Raw genomic sequence first — 23,381 nt, forward strand, 5'->3', positions numbered from 1 at the left:
TATGGGTAGAAGAGGGTATATTGCCCCTGAAGAAGTGACTATTTGAACTGAGATCTGTTGATGACTCAGTAACCTAAACAAAGAGGTACTACATGGGGACTGTCAACCAAGACTCTCCTCTCTCCTGGTCTAGAGGTAGACACACATGTCCCAGCTGGGCCAGCCAGATTCCTCCTGGCATGGCAAGTCACATCTTGAGCAGAGTGATCTGAGGACTAAAAACAACTGCAGCTGCTTCACCCTGAGCCCTGGGCCCTGAAGCAGCTGTCCATCGGTTTCCTCCTCCCAGACTCTAGACCTGACCCGTTCTGCCTAGACTTGACTCGTGAGTCAGTATCCTTCCATTTCTTTTAGCTGAGCTGGTCTTGGTTGCTTGCAACCAAAGAAAGAACTCAAACTCACAGAGGGCAGGTACCCTGACACGGAAACTCAAAGGCCCCACAGTGGGAGGGGACCACTTTAGCAGGACTTCCCAGCACCCTCAATACCTAGATGCTCTACTCTTTCTTGCTGTATTTGCCCATGCCGTCTCCCTTTTTGGAATAGTCTCCTCTCCAACCTATACACTTCGATTCTGCCTGTGTGTGTGTATCTACGTTTATATATTTAATTAGTTGATGTATTTTTAAGAAAGGGAGAGGAGGCCGGGTGTGGTGGCTCATGCCTGTGATCCCAGCACTTTGGGAGGCCGAGGTGGGTGGATTACTTGAGGTCAGGAGTTCGAGACCAGCCTGGCCAACATGGTGAAACCCTGTCTCTACTAAAAAACACAAAAATTAGCCAGGCATGGTGGTGAGCGCCTGTAATCCCAGCTACTCAGGAGGCTGAGGCACAAGAATCATTTGAACCTGGGAGGCCGAGGTTGCAGTGAGCCGAGACCGTGCCACTGTACTCCAGTCTGGGTGACAGAACAAGACTCTGTCTCAAAAAAAAAAAAAAGAAAGAAAGAAAAAAAGGAAAGAAAGGGAGAGGAGAGGGTGGGAGGAGGGAGAGGAAGGAGGCAAAGAGAGGAGGAGAGGAAGAGAGGGGATAGAAGGACAGTGAGAAAGGGAATATATCCAGCTCAGAAGTATTTTCCCTACCAGAATGCGAACGATCCTCCCCTGAACTCCCAGAGCCCGCTCCTGTGCACTCTCTAAATCTTGCCTTGCTTTATAGTTGTGTGTGTGTGTGTCTGTCTATCTGTCTTGTGCCCCTGTTGGATAGGAAGCTCCTTGGGGACAGGATCTTGTCAAATTTCTCATTTTCTCTTTCAGAGTACCTAGTTCCCGTATCTAAACTTAGTAGATGCTAAAAAGATATTGGTTGTTTAACTGATACAACTAGAAAAAAAAAAGGCCTCCAAAATTCAGAAGGAAAGGGAGAGGCAGCAAATCCTGTCACATCTGTCTTAATTACACATTGATGGTGACCTACTAACAAGGTCCCTTATGAATAATTTAAAATGTAATTATTCTTTAAGATTGATCATATTACCCAGATTTTTATATCTCGCATTTTTTGAGCAAATATCTTAACAGGAAGCAGTGCAGTGTGATGATGGAGTCAGAGAGAGAACTGGCTCCACATTCTGCTCTACCACCTCCGACCTGAGTATCTCATTGGAACTTAGACATTGAGCCTCAGGATCTTTTTCTGTAAAATCATGATAATAATATTACCTCCAAGACTAGCTTATAATAAAGCTCTTGTTAAAGTAGTTAGCAAGTCATTATTTACATTTTTTGAATATTTTTAACGTTTCATAAAATGTATTGAGTGTATTTAGTCATAATCTACTTAACCACTCTCTTGTTTTTACACATTAAGAGTAGGTTTAACATTTTTATATACATATATATATTTTTTGAGACAGAGTCTCGCTCTGTCGCCCAGGCTGGAGTGCAGTGGCACTATCTCGGCTTACTGCAAGCTCCGCCTCCCAGGTTCACGCCATTCTCCTGCCTCAGCCTCCGGAGTAGCTGGGACTACAGGCGCCTGCCACCAAGCCTGGCTAATTTTTTTTATTTTAGTAGAGACGCTGTTTCTCCGTGTTAGCCAAGATGGTCTCAATCTCCTGACCTCGTGATCCGCCCGCCTCGGCCTCCCAAAGTGCTGGGATTACAGGCATGAGCCACTGCACCCGGCCAACATTTTAATATTTTAAATAATGCTGCAAATCTAGATCTTGGAGGGAGAACTTTTCATCAAATTTAGATTTATTCCTTAGGATTGATTTCAGAAGTGGAATTATTATATCAAAAGGAAATTTTATGGCTCTTCATATGCATAATCAAATAGCTTTCAAAAATGCAAAACCAATTATGTTCCCACCAATACATGAGATATGAGAATTCCCATTTCATCACATTCCTATCAGGATTTCCTGGGTTTTTTTTTTTAATTTGCAAATTTGATAGGCAGAAAATGCCATCTTGTTTGTTTTCATGTCTTTATTAATGACGTTAAACATATTTTCCAGGTATTTTGAAACAATTTTTGTTTTTCCCTTTTAAGAATTAACTATTCCTGTCAACAAGGCATTCCTAACCAGGCACTCTGCTTACCAGGTTTTAAAATGTTCCTTAAAATGCTGTAGAGCTTTTGCCACTACGTAGCCAATGAAGTTAGAACTCTCAGCACTTTCTTCAAGAGGGATCTTGAGTGTGAAATTAGAGGAAGGCAGAATGCTTAAGTTTTTCATCATTGTTTCATCTTGTTTGGAAATATTTCCTTCATGAATCCTTGGAACTACCTACAGAAGAAGGATTATACAGTAAAAGATTACTAAATCCCAATACACATTCAATAGTAATTTAATACCACCTTAGTCAGGATAGGCTAGGTTGTGCTGACGTAACAGATTAGTGCTGGCATTCCTAGGGCTTCATGCAACAAAGATTTATTTCTTGTTCATGTTATGTGTCCGTTACAAGGGCTCCACACCAGTAAACACTGAGGAGCCTGGTAGGCAAAGGCGCATTATCTCATAGCTGTAGCATGTGATTTCATGACTTTCTTTGTGCCCTCAGCAGAAAAAGAGAATAGATGAGCACACATAGGCTCTTCACTGTCTCAGTCTACAAAGAACCCTTTTCAGTTTTGCTCACGCTTCATTGGCCAGAACTTGCCACATGGCAACGTTTAACCACAAGGGGAGCTGGAAAATATGAGAGAGGAGGTGGGATGTTTGCTGAGTATTACTGTCTGTGCCACAAACTTTATTGCAGTGCACCAAGTTTCGTACTGAGTTTTCCTAGAAATTTACAATTTATGGTTGTAGGTGTGATTTTGGCAAGAATCAATGCAAAATTTATGTTACTCTTAATGAATAACATGTATGTTACTCTCTTAATGAATTCTCAAATGCATAGACTTTGATTTGAATCATTTAAATGGAACTAAACTGATACGCAACTTGATGTAACCTTAAGAGAATGATTTAAAAATGTTTCCCTTCTCTTTCTGTGAGTATAACATACATAAAAACTGCAAAAAGTATTTATGTTTGGTTTAAATAATTGTAAAGTCAGCACCCATGTAACTATTATTCAACCAGGGGCCATAACCGTTTTCATTTGCTGGAATTTGTATATTTCTTTCATAAGGCTTCTCTTCAGCACTTGCTATTTTATGGGTTTGTACTTTTCTTTACATGGTGAAATAAGAGCTGTTTTGAGAAAAGTAACTTCACAGGCAGTTTAGCAAAGTGGTTACATTCACCGATTCTAGAGAAATACTGCTTGAGTTTGAATTCTAGTTCTACCATTTACTAGCTGTGTGAGCTCAGACAAGTTGCTTAACTTCCATTGTGCCTCATTTGAAAAACTGGGGAAAGAATTCTTCTTCCCTTATAGGGTCATTGAGGGTATTAAATGATCTGATATATGGAAAAATTTCTTAGAACATTGCCTGACACCTAGTAAATGCTCTTTAGTGGTAATAATTGTCATAAAAATGTATAATTGAAAACCATAATTTTATTTTATGTAGAGGTTTTTATACAGATGTGCCTTTGTTATAAGCATAAAGAATTTTAGATAAATCTGTTAGTGTTACTCAGAGACACTAGAATGGAATTAAATTGAAGCACAGAATATAAAATACTGACAATGGTAAAAACAACTAAATATTAACTGTAGATTTCTAAATGTTGAAAGCACTGCTAAAGTTTTTCTTCAAGTTTTATTCTTCAAGACAAGATTTTTTCTTCGTTAAACTAAAGTCTACATATGGGAGGATGATCAAATATGTTGAATTATTTTACCTTCCTCAAGTATGATCTAATGGAGTTATAGAATCAGAGAGCTGGCAGGGATTGGAACAGTGGCTTTCAAAACCCTTTGACTGTGGTCTGTAGTAATGAATACACTTGATATCATTACTCAAAACACACATGTATGTCTACATACAAAATGGAAATGAAATTCCATGATGTGCATATGACTTATGAAATGCAATGCATGCTAATATTTTCTACTTTGTTCTATTCTATTTTTTGTATGGTTTTTAATTTTGTTTTTTAATGAGCTTGCTGTGACTTTCTAAACTTATTTCTCAAATCATGCATGATCCACAGCTTTGTAGTTTGAAAAAAGAGGGAAATGCTGGATTATAGAATGCCGTAAGTCTAATTTCCTAGAAGCAGTGCCTGAGATTCTGACAGAAGTGGTTTATAAAGGAAATGCTCTCAGGTGCAACTTTTAAGGGGATGAGGAAAGCAAACTAGAGAAGTGAAAGAAGCTAAGTAAGGATATGGCTTCAGATGACCATTGGCCTCAGCCTGATCCTGCAGGAAGCTCTGGGGCATAAGTGCTCCAAGGGCAATCTTTGGGAGAAAGTTTCAGAGATAAGCAGTTAGCAGCAGCACCAGCACCAGTGGGAGCTGGTAAAAGGGATCCCCAGGGATCCAGATAGGGCACCAACATAACCTAACATGCTACACAGAATATTGCATCTTCAATTGCTCTGCCCAGTAATTTTTGTATCCAGGTCTTTTTGGGAACCCCTCAAAACCAGCCTCATCAGGAATCACTAGCCTGGTGCATTTGTAGATTAGGGTAATGTGTGTGTGTTGGAGGGGGGATGTCTTAGGAAGAAAAGTCACTTGCATTTTATGCAAAAAGTTATTGACTGAATCTGGGAGTCATGGTATAGGTGGAATTTAAGATGGCAATATGTTTTTACTTTTGTTTTTGTTTTTTTTTTGAGACAGAGTCTCACTCTGTCACCCAGGCTGGAGTGCAGTGGCACGATCTCAGCTCGCTGCAACCTCTGCCTCCCGGGTTCAAGTGATTCTCCTACCTCAGCCTCCTGAGTAGCTGGGATTACAGGTGTGCGTCGTCACACTTGGCTAATTCTTTATGTTTTTGGTAGAGACAGGGTTTTGCCATGTTAGCCAGGCCGGTCTCGAACTCCGGACCTCAAGTGATCCACCCACCTCAGCCTCCCAAAGTGCTGGGATTACAGGCATAAGCCACCGCGCCCAGCTGGCAATATGTTTTTATATGAAGAGTAACATATAAACGTTTAATTCTCAAGATAACTCAGTGGCTTTATTGTGTCAGCAACTAATAAGAGCTATAATTTACAGAGCTCTTGTTTTATATAAGAAATCTATACTAATCACTTTATAGGTGTACATGTTAAGATAGCTATGATTGTTACCATTTTAGAGGTGAACACTGAGGCCTAGAATGGTTCAAGTACTTTCCCAAGCTTACTCAGCTGGTAAGTTTCAGAGTCAAATTTTGAACCCAAATTGCTTTGTTTGTAAGTCTTCTCTCCTAAAAACTACATTGGCCAGATTTCTTCAATGTTACCTCTGTCAGTTATAGCCCTATAACTCTAAGCAGAATTAGCCATTTCTAGATTAGAAAGTATTTTGTGTTTTAAATTGATTTTCTTTATGGACTTTCTTGTTTTCTAAAGACCATGAACTACGTTAAATCAAGTCAGCCTGAAGGCAATCACAATGGAAATATGAATACTTCCTACAGCTTGTTTTCAAATTCAGATACAATTCATAAGTAAATTAACAGTGAAATCAAGGTATGCACATGTCATCTCCATATCTGCTCTTGGGTCTCTCCTTTACCTGTATTGAATTAAAGATGATCTCCGTTTCTGGGGTCTGGTTTGCCAGTTCAGACACCCAGCCAAATTGCCCTCTCATCTTTTCCACCAGATAGGTGGTGTCCTCCAAGTGCTTCCGGGTCATCTGGAGAATCTGGCCATACTGCTGATTGGATACATTGACCAACCTGATCGCCTCATCTAATTCTGTGTGCAGAGCAGGTACATCAGGACAGTCTAGCAGAGAAAAAAGTAACGTGGAGAAGGAAAAAGTCCATGAAACTTGGAGGTGGGCAACATGGGCTTACGTCCCAGCCCTTACATTCTCTATTTTCCCCTTTTGCCTGTGGGAGTTTTTAGTTATGCCTGTTGTTCTGGAGTAATTATTAATATCGCCTACATCTGTGTCAAACCAGATCCAGTTTAACTGTTAATTATATGGTTTTATGTAACAGAAACTGGGCTGGAGACAGAACTTTTTGTTATAAATTCCACATGCCTACCACCTATATTAAGAAAAAATTTGCCAAAACAGATGAAGTCCTTACTATGCCCCTTCTACATCACATCCCATTTATCCCTTAAAAAGGACACTACTATTTGATTTTGGATGTATATGTCCAGTACCAGTAATAAGTATGGGAAAAGAGGAAAAGAACCACATATAGTGAAGCCGCTTTAAATTAAGACCAAAGGTGTAGAGTAAATAGTGAAAAAAAAAAGATTGGTGATGTTTTGGAAAATATTTTATATTTATCAATAATGAAATTATAATTATAGTTGTGTGCTTGGTATTAGAACAAAGTAAATCAAAGCTGACTGAAGAGACAAAATTATTATTTGATTAAAGGTATGAGATTTGTTTATGATAGCAAAACCTTGAAAGCAAATGTACTTCAGCTAGGGAATGAATAAATAAATTGTGATATGCCTACATAGACCAACATACAACAGTAAATTAATGAACTACAGCAGCACGCATTCACATGGCTAACCCTTGCAAACTACACTGAGTGAAAAGCCATATTGCAAAAGAATACATAAGTGATAATATTTATATTGTTAAGAAAGAAAAATTATCCAGAACTTGGAAAAGGCAAAAGAATGGCTGCATTTCCTTTTGTTTCTTTTTCTTTTCTTTTCTTTCTTTTTTTTTCTTCAAGACAGGTTCTCGCTCCGTTACCCGGGCTGGAGTGCAATGGCATGATCATAGCTCACTACAGCCTCAAACTCCTGGGCTCAAGAGCTATTTCCACCTTAGCCTCCTGAGTAGCTGGGACTACAGGCTCACACCACCATGCCCGGCTAATTTTTAATTTTTTTGTAGAGGCGGGTCTCACTAAGCTGCCCAGGCTTGTGTGTCCTTTCAATGTCATACTAAATTATTGTCTAAGGGGTCCACTCAAAAATCACTTCAAGGTCTCGGGAAGAGATCCTTTGTTGGCTTTAGTATTTACTGTTGATTAGGGCCAGACTCCATGAAATTACCTGTAAATTATGGATTGAAAAGTGGCAAATGTTTGTCTAGTAGAGATGTAAATTATTTTAGTCTGATAGAAAAGATAATGGCAAGATTTCCAGTTTAGTTGCCCTTTTGAATATTAACTAACTTATATCCAATTTCATAATCTTTCAGCATTCTGTCTGTCCTTGACTGTAAGCACTCCAGTCTCTCTTATACTTCTTTGACCCAGCTCTAACACCCTCCTGGTTCCTTCATTAATAAGTTAAATAGTCAAATTAACATTTGACATGTGCCCATTTCTTTTTTCTTTTTCTTTTCTTTTTTCTTTTTCTTTTCTTTTCTTTCTTTTTCTTTTCTTTTTTGTTTGAGACAGAGTATCACTCTGTTACCCAGGCAGGAGTGCAGTGGCACAATCTTGGCTCACTGCAACTTCTGCTTCCCGGGATCAAGTGATTCTTGTGCCTCAGCCTCCCGAGTAGCTGGGACTACAGGTGCACACCACCATGCCTGGCTAATTTTTGTAGTTTTAGTAGAGACGGGGTTTCACCATGTTAACCAGGCTGGTCTTGAACTCCTGGCCTTAAGTGATTGCCACCTTGGCCTCTCAAAGTCCTGGGATTACAGGCATGAGCCACCGCACTCAGCCAGACATGTGCCCATTTCATGTTTCTATGAAGCTTCTTTTTTTTTTTCTTTGAGATGGAGTCTCGCTCTGTCACCCAGGCTGGAGTGCAATGGTGCAATCTCGGCTCATTGCAACCTCTGCCTCCTGGGTTCAAGCAATTCTCCTGCCTCAGCCTCCTGAGTAGCTGGGACTACAGGCACGTGCCACCACGCCCAGCTAATTTTGTGTGTGTGTGTGTGTGTGTGTGTGTTTTTAGTGGAGATGGGGTTTCACCATATTGGTCAGGCTGGTCTCGAACTCCTGACCTCGTGATCTGCCCGCCTCGGCCTCCCAAAGTGCTGGGATTACAGGCATGAGCCACCACGCCTGGCTGTATGAAGCATATTTTTAAGTTTAAAAATTCTACATTGACAATACAAAAATCAAAATGTAAAACATTGCTATGTATGATATAGGCATGTGTATATATTATATGTATATAGGCACATGATATGAGTAGGAAGAAATGCAAGGAAATAATTAATACCAAATTCAAAATAGCACTTTCCTTTTGAGGAGATAAAGTGAATGTGATGTGGAGGGGGACACAGTGGGGCTTTGTCTGTTTTGGTAATGTTCTATTTCTCAATACAGGTGACTGAGAATTTTTTTTTTTTTTTCCTGAGAAAAAGTCTCGCTCTGTCACCTAGGCTGGAGTGTAGTTGCTCGATCTCGACCCACTGCAACCTCCACCTCCTGGTTTCAAGCAATTCTCCTGCCTCAGCCTCCAGAGTAGCTGGGACTACAGGTGCGTACCACTACACCTGGCAAATTTTTATATTTTTAGTAGAGACGGGGTTTCACCATGTTGGCCAGGCTGGTCTCGAACTTCTAACCTCAAGTGATTCTCCTGCCTTAGCCTCCCAAAGATATGGAATTACAGGCGTGAGCCACCATGCCTGGCCTATTACATCATTCTTTATATATTTATAATAAAAAGCAATTTATAATAACAGTTTTAAGCAGTATGGGAGCACATTAGGACATTCTTTACATTTTACCTTTGCAACAGTAAACTTTCATTGAATTTGTACTGTATTATCTGATGTACACTGTATCCATTATCTGGTGCATATTGATTATCAGGTGCATTTTAATGTATTATCTGATTTATTCTGTATTATCTTGTGACATTCAGGGATTATTAATAATCTATTTTAGCTGGGTAGAAAAAAATAGTTGTTAATGATACATAGATGGGATGCTTGAGCAGGACTATTTTTGTAAGAGGTCAGTATATTAAGTGTATATTTTTCTGTTATAAAAACCTATGCTTCTGTATATAACCTTGCAACTGTAACTTAAAAACAAATATTTGAATAATGAGAATCATTGATATTTCAGACATTCTATTTAATCTTCTAAAGATGTGTATGAAGCAGATATATTACTCCCCCTTCCAAATGATAAAACAGGCTGAGAGAGTCCTCGAGTTAGCAATTCAGGAGAGAGAGCACTCCTTTTTTATTTTTTTAAATTTTCTTTATCTATTTATTATTATTATTATTATTATTTTTCAAGACGGAGTCTTGCTCTGAGGCCCAGGCTGGAGGCTTGATCTCAGCTCACTGCAACCTCTGCCTCCCAGGTTCAAGCAATTCTCTTGCCTCAGCCTCCTGAGTAGCTAGGATTACAGGTTCATGCCACCACGCCTGGCTAATTTTTGTATTTTTAGTAGAACGGGGTTTCGCCATGTTGGCCAGGCTGGTCTCAAACTCCTGACCACAGGTGATCTGCCCACCTCAGCCTTCCAAAGTGCTGGGATTACAGCGTGAGCCACTGCACCTGGCCAGGAGACAGAGCACTCTCAACTGCTCTAGGTAACTCCACGAAAAGGTCCAGTTTATAATCAAAGCTACCTGGAGCAACGCTTTCCAAACCCTTTTCTGCCCAACAAGACATTCTAGATGTCAAAATTGTCTAATATACATTCTAAGGTGGGGTAGATGTGTCCATGGCAGAAAATTCGGCACAAGAGGGACGTGGAGAAATAGACAAATCCATTTGTATAATGGACTCTGCTTTCAAAAGAAGGGGGAGAAAAGACCAACTACTGAGGTGGGGAGAGGCTGAGGGAGAATGAAGTGGAAGAGGGAGAGAGAGAACAATCCTTGTTCTTGTTCTGTGGCCCGTGTAACCTGACTTCCTCACTAGCCCAACTAACCTGAGAATTCAGTGGCAAGAAGAACCCAGGCTGGAGGCCGGGAGTGGTGGCTCAAGCCTGTAATCCCAGCACTTTGGGAGGCCAAGGCAGGCGAATCACAAGGTCAGGAGATCGAGACCACCCTGGCTAACATGGTGAAACCCCATCTCTACTAAAAATACAAAAATTTAGCTGGGCATGGTGGTGGGCGCCTGTAGTCCCAGCTACTCTGGAGGCTGAGGCAGGAGAATTGCTTGAACCCGGGAGGCGGAGGTGGCAATGAGCCAAGATTGTGCCACTGCACTCCAGCCTGGGCGACAGAGCAAAACTCCGTGTCAAAAAACAAACAAACAAACAAAAAAACCACAAAGAACCCAGGCTGGTGATATTTAAAAAGGAGAAAGGGGCTGGGCATGGTGGTTCATGCCTGTAATCCCAGCACTTTGGGAGGCGGAGGCAGGTGGATCACTTGAGGTCAGGAGTTCGCCACCAGCCTAACCAACATGGTGAAACCCCATCTCTACTAAAAATACAACAAAGTAGCTGGGCATGGTGGCGGGTGCCTGTAATCCCAGCTACTCGAGAGGCTGAGGCAGGAGAATCACTTGAACCTGGGAAGCGGAGGTTGCAGTGAGCCAAGATCATGCCATTGCACTCCAGCCTGGGCAACAGAGCGAGACTCCAGCTCAAAAAACAAAAGAGAAAGGGAGTGTTGTCGACTCTAAACAGGTTTACTAACCACTCGAATAATGATCTAATTTAATAGACTCTATTAAATTCATGTTTTTTTATTTAATTGAATAAAAAAATTAGAAAGGGAACCTTACTCCTTTTGAGTTGCAAAGCATATAGATGTTTAGAACCTCTACAATGCATTAATTTGCACAATGGAAAGATTTATTTCATAATGGAGAATATTAATATGTAATTTACAGGCTCCTTGAGCAAGGTGATTAAATAAAAGTAATATGTTAAAAAGTCAAATTTTAAAGATGTCTAATAATTTTTAATATCATATATGCATACATGTACATATGGTCCGCAACTTACAATGGTTCAACTTACGATTTTTCGAATTTATGATGGGTTGTGACATAATCCTACCCTAAGTCAAGGAATATCTTATGTTTATGGTTAAAAGTTTGGAAAATACAGAAAGAAGTATTTTTAAAAATCATCTTTAATCTTATAACCCAAAAGGTAACCTTTATTAGTATTGTGGTGTATCTGATGATACTTTAAAAGCCAATGTGTTTAGGATATTATGTTGTTTAACATTGTAACAATTTGTTGGCCGGGCACGGAGGCTCACACCTGTAATTCCAGCACTTTGGGAGGCTGAGGTGGGAGGATCACGAGGTCAGGAGTTCGAGACCAGCCTGACCAATATGGTGAAACCCCGTCTCTACTAAAAATACAAAAATTAGCCAGGTATGGTGGCACATGCCTGTAATCCCAGCTACTCAGGAGGCTGAGGCAGCAGAATCGCTTGAACTCAGGAAGTAGAGGTTGCAGTGCTCAAAGATCACACCACTGCACTCCAGCCTAGGTGACAGAAACTATTGTAACAATTCCATTCTCCCTTTTCTCTGAACAGCGAAATTTGTTGCAAGTTGCTCATTGTTAGATTGAGGAGAGAAAGCAAAGGGAGGGACAGGAGTTTCCACTGACTATGCTTTTTGTTCTTTGTGTTGATATAAATTACGCCAGTGGTCTTCACTGTGGGAAGTTAAGGGCACAAGAGCTATTACTTGGTAGTAAATGAATTATAATCTGATTTTTCTGAACTTCCTTTATAGCAGGGGTCCCCAACCCCTGGGCCATGGACCCGTATCAGCCTGTAGCCTCTTAGGAATGGAGCTGTACGGCAGGAGGTGAGCCCCAGGTGAGCAAGCATGACTGCCTGAGCCCCGCCTCCTGTCAGATCAGCAGAGGCATTCCATTCTCACACGAGCACAAACCCTATTGTGAACTGTGCATGCAAAGGGTCTAGGTTGAGCGCTCCTTAGGAGAATAATGCCTGATGATCATCCCCAAACGTGCCCCCTGCCCCACCATCTTTGGAAAAATTGTCTTCCACGAATCTAGTCCCTGGTGCCAAAAGACTGGGGACCACTGTTTTACAGAAGAATTTTGTTAGAACCCAAAGATTATCTTGGGTCCTTTATTTACAAATTACTCAACTGAGGCCTAGACAGCATAAATGACTTGCCCCAAATCTCCAGCTAGTGTTGTAGAATTTACTGACGTGCTGATTTCTGTCTGTCCTGTATCTTCCAATTTCCTACTCTAAGCCATTAGCCACACTTTTAAAATTTCCTTCCCTTAGGGCTTTAGTGAGATAAAATGCAGAAGCATAGGAATCAAAAGCTCTTGTTTTATATAAGAAAATTTGTAATTTGGCCCTGATGGGATGGGAGGAGTGACTTTATTTTTAGTCTGGAGAAGGAAAAGGGAATGTGGGGAGGGATGGAGGAAAGGGAGAATGATTTCCTTCCTGGGGAAGGAACTAGAAAGGGAGGGAAAAGGATTCCTGGGGCTTAGGAGGAGAAGCCACTTTCCCTATTTAAATGCTAATTAGTTAATTAACCCACCAATGGGAAAGAGCCAATGCCACTTTCAAAAAAAATTTCACTTGTCTAAACACTGATTTACAGAATGAAAGGTTTCTTTCATGGTCGGGGGCAGGGGTTCTTTTTCCTTGCCGTAAGAAGGAAGGAGTTGCGCTAATTTGCTCAAGGTTTTTCTTTTGCACACAATAGTGTTTGGTCATTAATCATAAAAAAAATCACAAGAACAATTAGGGAATTAAAGAAAGTGAAAGAATGACATACTTTGGAATAATAAAAGTTTATAAAGCAGGCCAGGCGCGGTGGTTCATGCCTGTAATCCCAGCACTTTGGGAGGCCGAGGTGGGCGGATCACAAGGTCAGGCATTAGAGACCACCCTGGCCAATATGGTGAAACCCCGTCTCTACTAAAAATAGAAAAAAATTAGCCGGGCGTGGTGGCGCATGCCTTTAATCCCAGCTACTTGGGAGGCTGAGGCCGGAGAATTGCTTGAACCCGAGAGGTGGAGGTTGCAGTGAGCCGAGATTGTGCCACTCCAGCCTGGGCAACAGAGCAAGACTCCGTCTCATAAAACAAACAAACAAAAAACCAGTTTATAAACCTACACTGAACGCCCCCAGATGGAAATGAGCCTGCAAAAAAAGTGCTTGGAGGAAAGCAAATGAATCCACTATGCTTGTGAGAATGAGATTTTGTCCTCTGTCCAGAATACTAAAGAAACCCTAAAAAATTGTTAGATGTGAGTTCTAAATTTCTTTCCAAAGAATCAATATGTCAGTATGTTCAATTCTTTGCTTTCTACTTTTAGACTTAATTTCCTCGTAAAGCAACCTTTTTCGATTACCTGCTCCGCCCTGACTCATTCCGATTACCTGCTCTGTCATAACCATTTTTCCCTCCAAACCACTCACCCCGTCACTCTCTTTAAATTAGCCAATGGGAATTAGTTTAGCCTGTGCTGTCTAACCCTAGCCAATAGGGGAACCACACAGCAGCAGGGGCCACATGCGTTGTCAGGGATAAGAACCCCTTCCCCTCCCTTGTCAAGTGCGGGCTCAGCATTGCTCCATCTGTAAGGGCGCACCCTTCTATAGAAGTAACTTGCCTTGCTGAGAATTAAAAAGAAAATTTTATATTCGGGTGCTATTTCTCTTGTGGCACCGAAACTTTATAACAAAATGTACCTGAGAACTTAAAGTAGAATAAAAAACAAAATAGCAATTATTTACCTTCAGATAGGTGAGCCTGACATTTTTGGCATTTTTCATGAAATTTGAAACATCTCGACAAATTCTGGTCAAGTTCCCCACACAGTCCTCTGTCCTGCCCAGGTAACATCTCTGAAATCAGGCCTCCGTGGTCAGGGGCTACAGGGAACATAACATTTAAACGTTAGTGTCATAAGAGTTTGCACTTTAAAGAAGTGGAGACAATGCCACAGCTTTTTCTTACCAGTGCTTTCAAAATCTTTTTCCTGTATGTATGTATGTATTTAATTTATTTATTTTTGAGACAGAGTCTTGCTCTGTTGCCCAGGCTAAAGTGCAGTGGCGGGATCTTGGCTCACTGCAACCTCTGCCTCCCGGGTTCAAGTGATTCTCCTGCCTCAGGCTCCCAAGTAGCTGGGATTACAGGTGAAAGCCACCACGCCCAGCTAATCTTTGTACTTTTAGTAGAGATGGGGTTGCGCCATGTTGTCCAGGCTGGTTTCTTGAACTCCTGACCTCAAATGATCCACCCTCCTCGGCCTCCGAAAGTGCTGGAATTACAGGCATGAGCCACCGTGCCTGGCCCTTTTTCCTACATTTAGACCCAGAAATGCACGTTGGTGCAATAATTTCTGGGACAACTGAACAGCTATTAAAAATTGCACACTCTTGAATGAGATTAAAGAATCTCGTTACTAGAAATGTATTATTAGTATATACACACATATATTAATGCATGTAATTTTACTTTCTAGGAGGAGTCATGAAGATTTATTAATAACTATCTTTTAGAAGAGGGAGTTGATAAGGTAGGAGAGGGCAGCTTTCATTTATTTTGTTCTTTTATATATCTGATTACTTTAAAAATCGTGTGTCTGATTTATATCATTAGTATTTCTGATGTCAATAGGATTAAGTAAATAGGTTATTGTGAACCACTTTTTCTCTCGGACTTTTCTGTATTTTAAAAAACCCTTTAATAATTGATTTTTTAAGCTATAATTGGGAAGAAGTTTCAAAGATATTAGAAATGTCTGTTTCCTAAAGTGGGTGATAGCTGGTTATTTTATTACTATTCTTTTTTTGCATTTCTCATATATATGTATATATACGCACACACACACACACACACACATATATATACACACATATGTGTGTGAGTATGTGTGTGTGGAGATGCATATACTGTTATGAACAGGGGGTCAAAGATTTAGGAAAATACCTAAAACCGATCAAGTTTTGAGAAGTTTTTTCCCCTAGGAGAATTAACAATCCATATAAAAATGTGTAAAAGAGAAGTCTATCCAACAGAAAATTGGCGGTTCCCGATAGAGTGTTTGACATTAGGAAACATGTATTACTAATTTACAACCTGATGATTTTCTGTTAGATTAAATCCTCAGCATTTAAAAATGAAACATTTTATTTTGAGATAAATTGCAAAGTCCATAGTTTAAAAACAGCAAAGCACTGTTCAATGGAATGGCATGTAAGGCACCCATCCCCTTTGGTGACCAGAAAGTCAATTTCTCCCAGCTGCTTTCCTGGACCCTCTTCTTTGCCCTGTGAGAATTTCCAGTGTAGAATTAATTCCTGCTTTATGTAGTGTTTGCTGTCTTATCTTTTCCATTAGACTCTAAGCCTCTTGAGGGAAGGGACTTGGTCTTGCCGTTTTAATCTTGTCATTTTTTGGTACCTTCTTCTGCCATTTTACCCACAATATGGTGATGTAATTGTTCACTAATCTGTTTTCCTTTCTCTGGACTGAGCTCCTAGAAGTCAGAGGCTGTGTCATAATCATCATTTTATCTCTAGCGTCTAGATTAATACCTGGTATGTACACCAAGGATGACAAATTCTAGGTCCATATGACACTAATTCCCCACCCCGCAGCCACAGCACAATCCATCACCTCACTTAGTCTAGCCTGACAGAACCTCAGAACCCTTCCAGGGAGCTACTTCCAGTACAGTCACTGAGATAAATCATCTACTCTCCCACCTGCCTGTCTGTTTCTCCCATGCGAAAATTAATGTCAACTAACACTCTCTAAGGCAGGATTAGAACCAGGTCTCCCGGCCCCTTGCACTGGTCAAGCTACAGTAGAACACGATCTCATCTGTTCTTTCCAGGGATTCATAAGACAAATGAAGACAATTCCAAGAGCTGCTTTCCTGAACCTATTCGCTTTCAACAGATTCAGGAACTGAGGTCCAGAAAGACCAAGGTAGGAAAGAAATATGAGACCAAAATGAACCTATATTCAACAAAAACAACATTAATTATCAAGATATTTCTGATTCTTTTTATTTCCGCTCTCCTTTTCCTGGTGTTCATAATTCAGTGTTAGCTATTTTTCTAATTTTGGCCCTTTAAACAATCATGACCAATAAGGCCCATCCATGAAGGTTGCCACACAGAACTTGCTCAGTAAATGTTGGTCAGTTACTATTATTATTAGCTCTGTTACAGCTACCACAGATTCAGTGGCTTGAAACAGCACAAATTCATTATTGTTTGGTCTTTTAGGTCAGAAGTCTGAAGTGGGTCTCACTAGGCTAAAATCAAGATGTCATCTGTCTCAAAAAAAAAATGCAAAAATTAGCTGGGCGTGGTGGCACGCGCCTGTAGTCCCAGCTACTCAGGTGGCTGAGGCAGGAGAATCTCTTGAACCTAGGAGGCGGAGGTTGTACTGAGCCAAGATGGTGCCACTGCACTCCAGCCTGAAGACAGAGTGAGACTCTGTCTCAAAAAAAAAAAAAAAAAAAAAAAAAAAAAAAAAAAAAGATGTCAGTAGGGCTAGTTTTTTGTGGAGGCTCTAGAGGAGAATTCATTTCTATACCATTTCCAGTTCCTCGAGGCCACCTACATTCCTTGGCTCCTGGCCCCTTCCTTTGTCTTCAAGGCCATCAAAGTCGAGCCAAGTCCTTCTCTTGTGGCTGCTGCTATTAATTCTTTTCTGCCTCCTTCTTCCACTTTTAAGGACCCTGTGATTACATTGAATCCAGCTGGATAATCCAGCATACTCTCCCTATTTTAAAATCAGTTGAGGCCGGGCATGATGGCTCATGCCTGTAATCCCAGCACTTTGGGAGGCCGAGGTGGGTGGATCATTTGAGGTCAGCAGTTCGAGACCAGCCTGGACAACATGGTGAAACCCTGCCTCTACTCAAAATACAAAAATTAGCCAGGCATGGTGGTAAGCGCCTGTAATCCCAGCTACTCGGGAGGCTGAGGCAGGAGAATCACTTGAACCCGGGAGGTGGAGGTTGCAGTGAGCCGAGATCATTCCACTGCATTCCAGCCTGGGTGATAGAGCAAGACTCTGTCTCAAAAAATAAATAAATAAAAATAAAGTCAGTTGATTAACAAATTGATTTCCATCTGCAACCTTACTTTCCCTTTGTCACATAACATAAATTCACAGGTTCTGGGGATTAGGGTGGGGATATTTTGGGCAGTCATTATTTTGCCTACCACAAGGGGCAAAACTCAAAAAGTGTCAAGTCATTAGGCAGATTTTCTAGGGGCAGTAGGCTTATTCCTCACCAACTGCCTGTCCAGAAAAGTGATGGAAACCACATTCAAGTGCTGTAGAGCCCCTGCCTGACTATTCTTGATAGACAGTCCACATTTGCTCATGTAGGAAGACAATGTCTCCTCTGCGGTGAGCTTCTGTGTACTGTCTGGCTAGGGAAGGGATACTGGAGAAAGAAGAGTACAATAGTGTAACACAGACTTTTTTGTTTGCTATTTTGTTTTTAATATTTGCATTCACAGGGGACCTTGGATCTCCAGGTCATCACTGAGATAGAAGTGGCACAGAGGGGCTAGGGAGGGTATATGTGAGGCAGCTGAGAGTAGGGCTGGCCCCCAGCTGTGTGAATGAGAAGGCAATAGTGGCAGACAGTGGAAACCCATGTTCATAGCTAGTGTGCAGGAGTGGGTTAGAGTGGTTGGCAAATTACCTAGATTCTGGCATGTCTGAATCACTACTGACAGTCCTGTGCACATGGGAATGTAACCAATGCTTGTGTAAGGCTGCTACACAACATGGAGGGGAGGAGCCCTTTTGTTCTAATGAACACATTCTCAATGTTATTCCAAGACAGTTGATATCCATTTAAACAGTCAGGCTAAAATCACTTGATACCACCCAGCCTGGATAGATCTAGTCTGCTCGCCTGGTGTTTATTCTGAATATTTGATGAATTTGGAATCTCAGAATGGAATACCAGACCAAATACTTGACTTATTAAAAAAGTCCACTGGACTCCGAAATAGAACCCAACAATTCCAATAATGATGGCTATTCTCTGTTCATGGAACGATGGGACCTGAAGGATGTAATGCACTGTTTCCTAGCTTCAGTTTCTGAAAGGTAAACCTCTCATATGTAGAGGCCAGTTATGTAATGTCATGGCAGTTTTGAGAATCTGATTCAGATGTTGCCAGCTACAGCTAATATAATTGAAAAATAGTCAGATAGGGTCAGATGTGGTGGCTGGCTGAGTGTGGTGGCTTATGCTTGTAATTCCAGCACTTTGGGAGGCCAAGGTGGGAAGATCACCTGAGGTCAGGAGTTCGAGACCAACCTGGCCAACATGGTGAAACCCCGTCTCTACTAAAAATACAAAAATTAGCCAGGCGTGGTGGCGGGCATCTATAATCCCAGCTACTCAGGAAGCTGAGGCAGAAGAATTGATTGAACCCAGGAGGCAGAGGTTGCAGTGAGCCGAGATCGTACCAGTACACTCCAGCCTGGACAACAGAGCAACACTCCATCTCAAAAAAAAAAAAAAGAAAAGAAGGGAAAGAAAAATAGATAGAAGAAGCCCATTTTATTTTTCATCTCAGAGGGGAGCAGCCTTCAACCTGGCTTAGTGGTCAATACAGTAACAAAGGAAAGCAGATCCTACACTTGACCCTCATGGCAACTCTCATTTCTCAAATGCTGTATCTAATTTACTCCATAGAAGCCCACAGAAGATATCTGCTGCCTTAAAACATAAAGCAGCATTGTGTCTCCAACATGGATGCCATGAGGTATGAGTAGTGTAGGTAGAAGGCAATTCTTATCTAATATTTCTGTAGTTTGGGGTTTATGAGCATTTTCTGTGGTTTTATGAATACACTTTATGATTTAAGGAATGATTGTAGTGATTCAGAAGAGCGCATTAAATTGCTCTGGTTATATGTGAGAGTGGGCTCCTCAAACTGGGAGTTGAGGATTCCAGATCAATTTTAAAGAAGCTCTCTGATGCTTTAGCAGAATAGAGCTGAGTATCTACATGAGCTTTAATAAATGAAGGAAATGGCCAGGCATGGTGGCTCACACCTGCAATCCCAGCACTTTGGGAGGCCAAGGCGGGTGGATCACCTGAGGTCAGGAGTTTGAGACCAGCCTGGCCAAGATAGTGAAACCCCTGTCTCTATTAAAAATACAAAAAAATTAGCCGGGCATGGTGGTGCACGCCTGTAGTCCCAGCTACTCAGGAGGCTGAAGCAGGAGAATCGCTTGAACCTGGGAGGCAGAGGTTGCAGTGAGCTAAGATCACACCACTGTACTCCAGGCTGGGTGGCAGAGTGAGATTCTGTCACAAAATAAAATAAATAAAGAAATAATAAATGAGGGAACTGGTTTTTTTTTTCAAGTTCTCAACCTATTAGCTTTTTTTTTTTTTTTTTGAGACGGAGTCTTGCTTTGTTGCCCAGGCCGGACTGCAGTGGCGCTATCTTGGCTCATTGCAAGCTCTGCCACCCAGGTTCATGCCATTCTCCTGCCTCAGCCTCCTGAGTAGCTGGGATTACAGGCGCCCGCCGCTGAGCCCGGCTAATTTTTTGTATTTTTAGTAGAGATGGGGTTTCACCGAGTTAGCCAAGATGGTCTCGATCTCCTGACCTCGTGATCTGCCCGCCTCGGCCTCCCAAAGTGCTGGGATTACAGGTGTGAGCCACCGCGCCCGGCCCAACCTATTAGCATTTTTTCTTTCTGCTTTGAAAATTTGCTCTAGAAAGAGTTCAGTTCTCAACAATGATGGAAGAGGGATGGTGTTTAGCAGACTTCAAAGCTTCTTTTAAGAGGCTCTGAAACATTTTCCGTAAATTGTCTCTTCAAGAAACGCTATACGATGTGACTCAGAAATGTCTACCATTTCTGAAGCTAAACAAAACTTGACTTTAGTGTAAACTTCTAAGTAAAAGTAATCTTTTGATACTTGCCTTTGTCTTGTTTTGGTAAATCTTCTATTGCCCTCAGCGTCTTAGTAATTGTTTCACTGACACTTTCATAAATAGAGACACTGAAATTACAAAACAGCTGGAAGAAGTTGGGAATGTCCCAACATTGCTCAAGATCTGCTTTTGTCATCAGCTCTTTAGAGAAAGCTGGAAAAAAGTAAGGCTCAGTTAAGTCTGTATCTGATACGAAATGTGATTGAAAAGCCTGGTCAAATTCTTGCTGCATCTGTCTGAAGACGTTAAAACTCCTATTAAAGAGAGAATTCACATCCACAGTCAACTGGCTGAACGCATCCTCCATTTGGGTCAATTGTGCATCTTCCTCAATGAGCTTTTCACTGATGGGGAGATCTTTTTCATTATCTTCATGGAAAGGAAATAGAAATTGATATATCTTCCTGAAAAACCGTTCAATCTGTGGAGTAGAGTAGGGGACAGAAATGGAAGAAAAAATTATTTTCTTTCTCAACCCTTTCTTTCTTTCTTTCTTTCTTTCTTTCTTTCTTTCTGTCTTTCTCTTTCTTCTTTTCTCTTTCTTTCTTTCTTTCTTATTTGAGATGGAGTCTTTCTCTGTCACTCAGGCTGGAGTGCAATGGCACCATCTCAGCTCACTGCAACCTCCACCTCCTAGGTTCAAGCGATTCTTCTGTCTCAGCCTCCCAAGTAGCTGGGATTACAGTCGCACGCCGCCATGTCTGGCTAATTTCTTTTTGTATTTTAGTAGAAACAGGGTTTTACCTTGTTGCCCAGGCTGGTCTCGAGCTCCTGAGCTCAGGTAATCCACATGCCTCGGCCTCCCAAATTGCTAGGATAACAGGGGTGAACCACGGCACCCGGCCGTCGACCATTTCTTATTGCAAATTTTAAAGTCAACTTACAGTAGTCATTTCAAATCAAGAACAATTCTGGGCAAGCTAGGATGAGGCAATTAACTTTAAGATAATTTCTTAACCCTCTTATACCTGACTTTGCCTTTGCCTATGGAAACAGGATCTGAAATTTCTCCTGGTTTACATTGCCCACCAATAGCCTAAAAAAGTCAACTTTTCACTTTGGGAGGCCAAGGCGTATGGATCACCTGAGGTCACCAGCCTGGCCAACATGGTAAAAGCCTGTCTCTACTAAAAATACAAAAATTAGCTGGGCGTGGTGGCAGGCGCCTGTAATCCCAGCTACTCAGGAGGCTGAGGCAGGAGAATCACTTGAACCCAGGAGGTGGAGGCTGCAGTAAGCCAAGATGGCACCACTACCCTCTAGCCAGGGCAAAAGAGCCAGACCCCGTCTCATGAAAAAAATAAAGAAAAGAATTTGGGTGGATTGTCTGCCTCTCCCTCTACCAGCTTCTGTTTACTTGACTCTTCATCCATAAAAACAAACCTTTAAAGCCCCAAGAAATGTTCATAAGATCACACAACTGACCCAGATGGGAATGGTCCCCAAATCTCCTGACTTCCTGCTGGTGCCCATTATACCATATTCTGGTGTATTAGCAGGTGACAGTAGCTCTAAAAATAGAGCAGATGCAATTAATAGTGGAGGCAAATTAACTTGGCGCATTCATTATCTTAGTAGTTGCTCCCTTTGTAATTGAGTATGGCATTGCCAAGCCAGGAGCATACTCTAATTAGTATGTGCTCTAATATGGAGCGTGAAATTCCACTCAATTTTGTATTCAGCTTACTTCTTGAAGGGGGAGGAAAATCTAGCTTAATTGGAGCCGTTAGTGGGGCAGAGCTCATCCTATTCAGGTCACCACCCTCTGTGATCCCTCTGCTCAGAAGATAACCAAAGGGTACAAAAAAGAAAACATGCCAGTCCTACATACATGGGTAGGGCAAAAAGGGACGTGAAGGGGTGTGTGTGTGTGTGTGTGTGTGTGTGTGTATATGTGTGTGTATGTTATGCATAAGGAGTCAAACATGTTGAAGGTTAGATTTGGGAAGCAGAGAATATCTTTAAATATTTGGCCTCCAGAAGGAAAAATTAATGTGGATTGAAATCAGAGACTGCAATGCTATGATTCCAAATGCAATCTGGTAAACATTTACTGGATGCCACCAATGCATAAATGAAGACAAATAAGATATGATCCATGCCCTCAAAGAGCTTACTATCTAATGGGAACATGTTCACAAATAACAAATACAAGGCAGAAAGCCAGGATATTTTAAGAGATGCATTCAGTGTCCACTGAATGGATGCTCTACCTTATAAATCGCGTATACAGAGGTGATGGTAGGTAAACATTAGTATTAGATTCTAGAAAGCAAAAGGCCTCTATCAGATCAGGCATCTCCATTCTAAATATTAACATAAATTAATAAAAAAGTAAGCTGAAATAGGTGCCTTAAGAACTGTGAAATCTTGAGCTCTCTTTTTCTCTTACCTTATTTTTCACAGAGGACCAACTAGGTTGGCAGATTGTATAAATTCTCATGCAGTTATTTTCCAGGCAAGACCTGCATTCACCCCAGGAATCTGCCAAAGACACCCGGCATAGCCTTTCTTCTTCCTCCAGATGTTCTTGAACTTCATTCAGAAGTTTCAGGGCCTCCTAATTAAAAGTAGAAACAAAAGTCCAATTTCCGTTTCATGATCTATGTGCACCTTAGTTGATTTCACCCTTTGAAATGTACACATTCTAACCTGCTTTTTCATTCTTTCTCCTTCAGGTGCCTCACAGCTGTCAGATCTCCCCCAAAGCTTTCTGTTTAGTTTAAGAAAAGAGCACTGATTGATTCCTATTGAAGACTGTAAATATTATTCATCTGTTCATTCATTTGTTCAATAAGTATTTACTGAGTGTTTGCTATGTGACAGACATTAGGTGTGGGTGACCTGACAGTGAAGATGCCATCCCGATCTGGGAACAACTGTGATTTACCTATTTACTGGTAAGTCTGTCTTCAATTCTCATCCACTGGGGCATGGGGAAAATGGGCTTTACAGTTTATAAAGCTGGCACATTTTATTTCTCTCATTTATGCTGTCTTTAATTGTTGTATATCCTTAAACATTGCAAGAAAGTGCAATTCT

At 41.2% G+C, this 23,381-nt stretch overlaps 1 protein-coding gene across 1 annotated transcript in view; it reads right to left on the minus strand.

The window, feature by feature from the left end:
* Positions 1-23,381, minus strand: part of CLUL1 (clusterin like 1) — a 64,516-nt gene that overhangs the window by 2,456 nt on the left and 38,679 nt on the right. The window contains exons 10-14 of the mRNA XM_054460321.2: positions 22,732-22,899; positions 20,328-20,760; positions 14,127-14,264; positions 6,077-6,291; positions 2,547-2,734 (exon numbers count right to left, since the gene is read on the minus strand). Coding sequence (XP_054316296.2) covers positions 2,547-2,734; positions 6,077-6,291; positions 14,127-14,264; positions 20,328-20,760; positions 22,732-22,899 — 1,142 coding nt within the window. The remainder of the gene's footprint in view (positions 1-2,546; positions 2,735-6,076; positions 6,292-14,126; positions 14,265-20,327; positions 20,761-22,731; positions 22,900-23,381) is intronic.

The sequence above is a fragment of the Pongo pygmaeus genome, chromosome 17, assembly GCF_028885625.2.
Source record: "Pongo pygmaeus isolate AG05252 chromosome 17, NHGRI_mPonPyg2-v2.0_pri, whole genome shotgun sequence".
Taxonomy (NCBI): domain Eukaryota; kingdom Metazoa; phylum Chordata; class Mammalia; order Primates; family Hominidae; genus Pongo; species Pongo pygmaeus.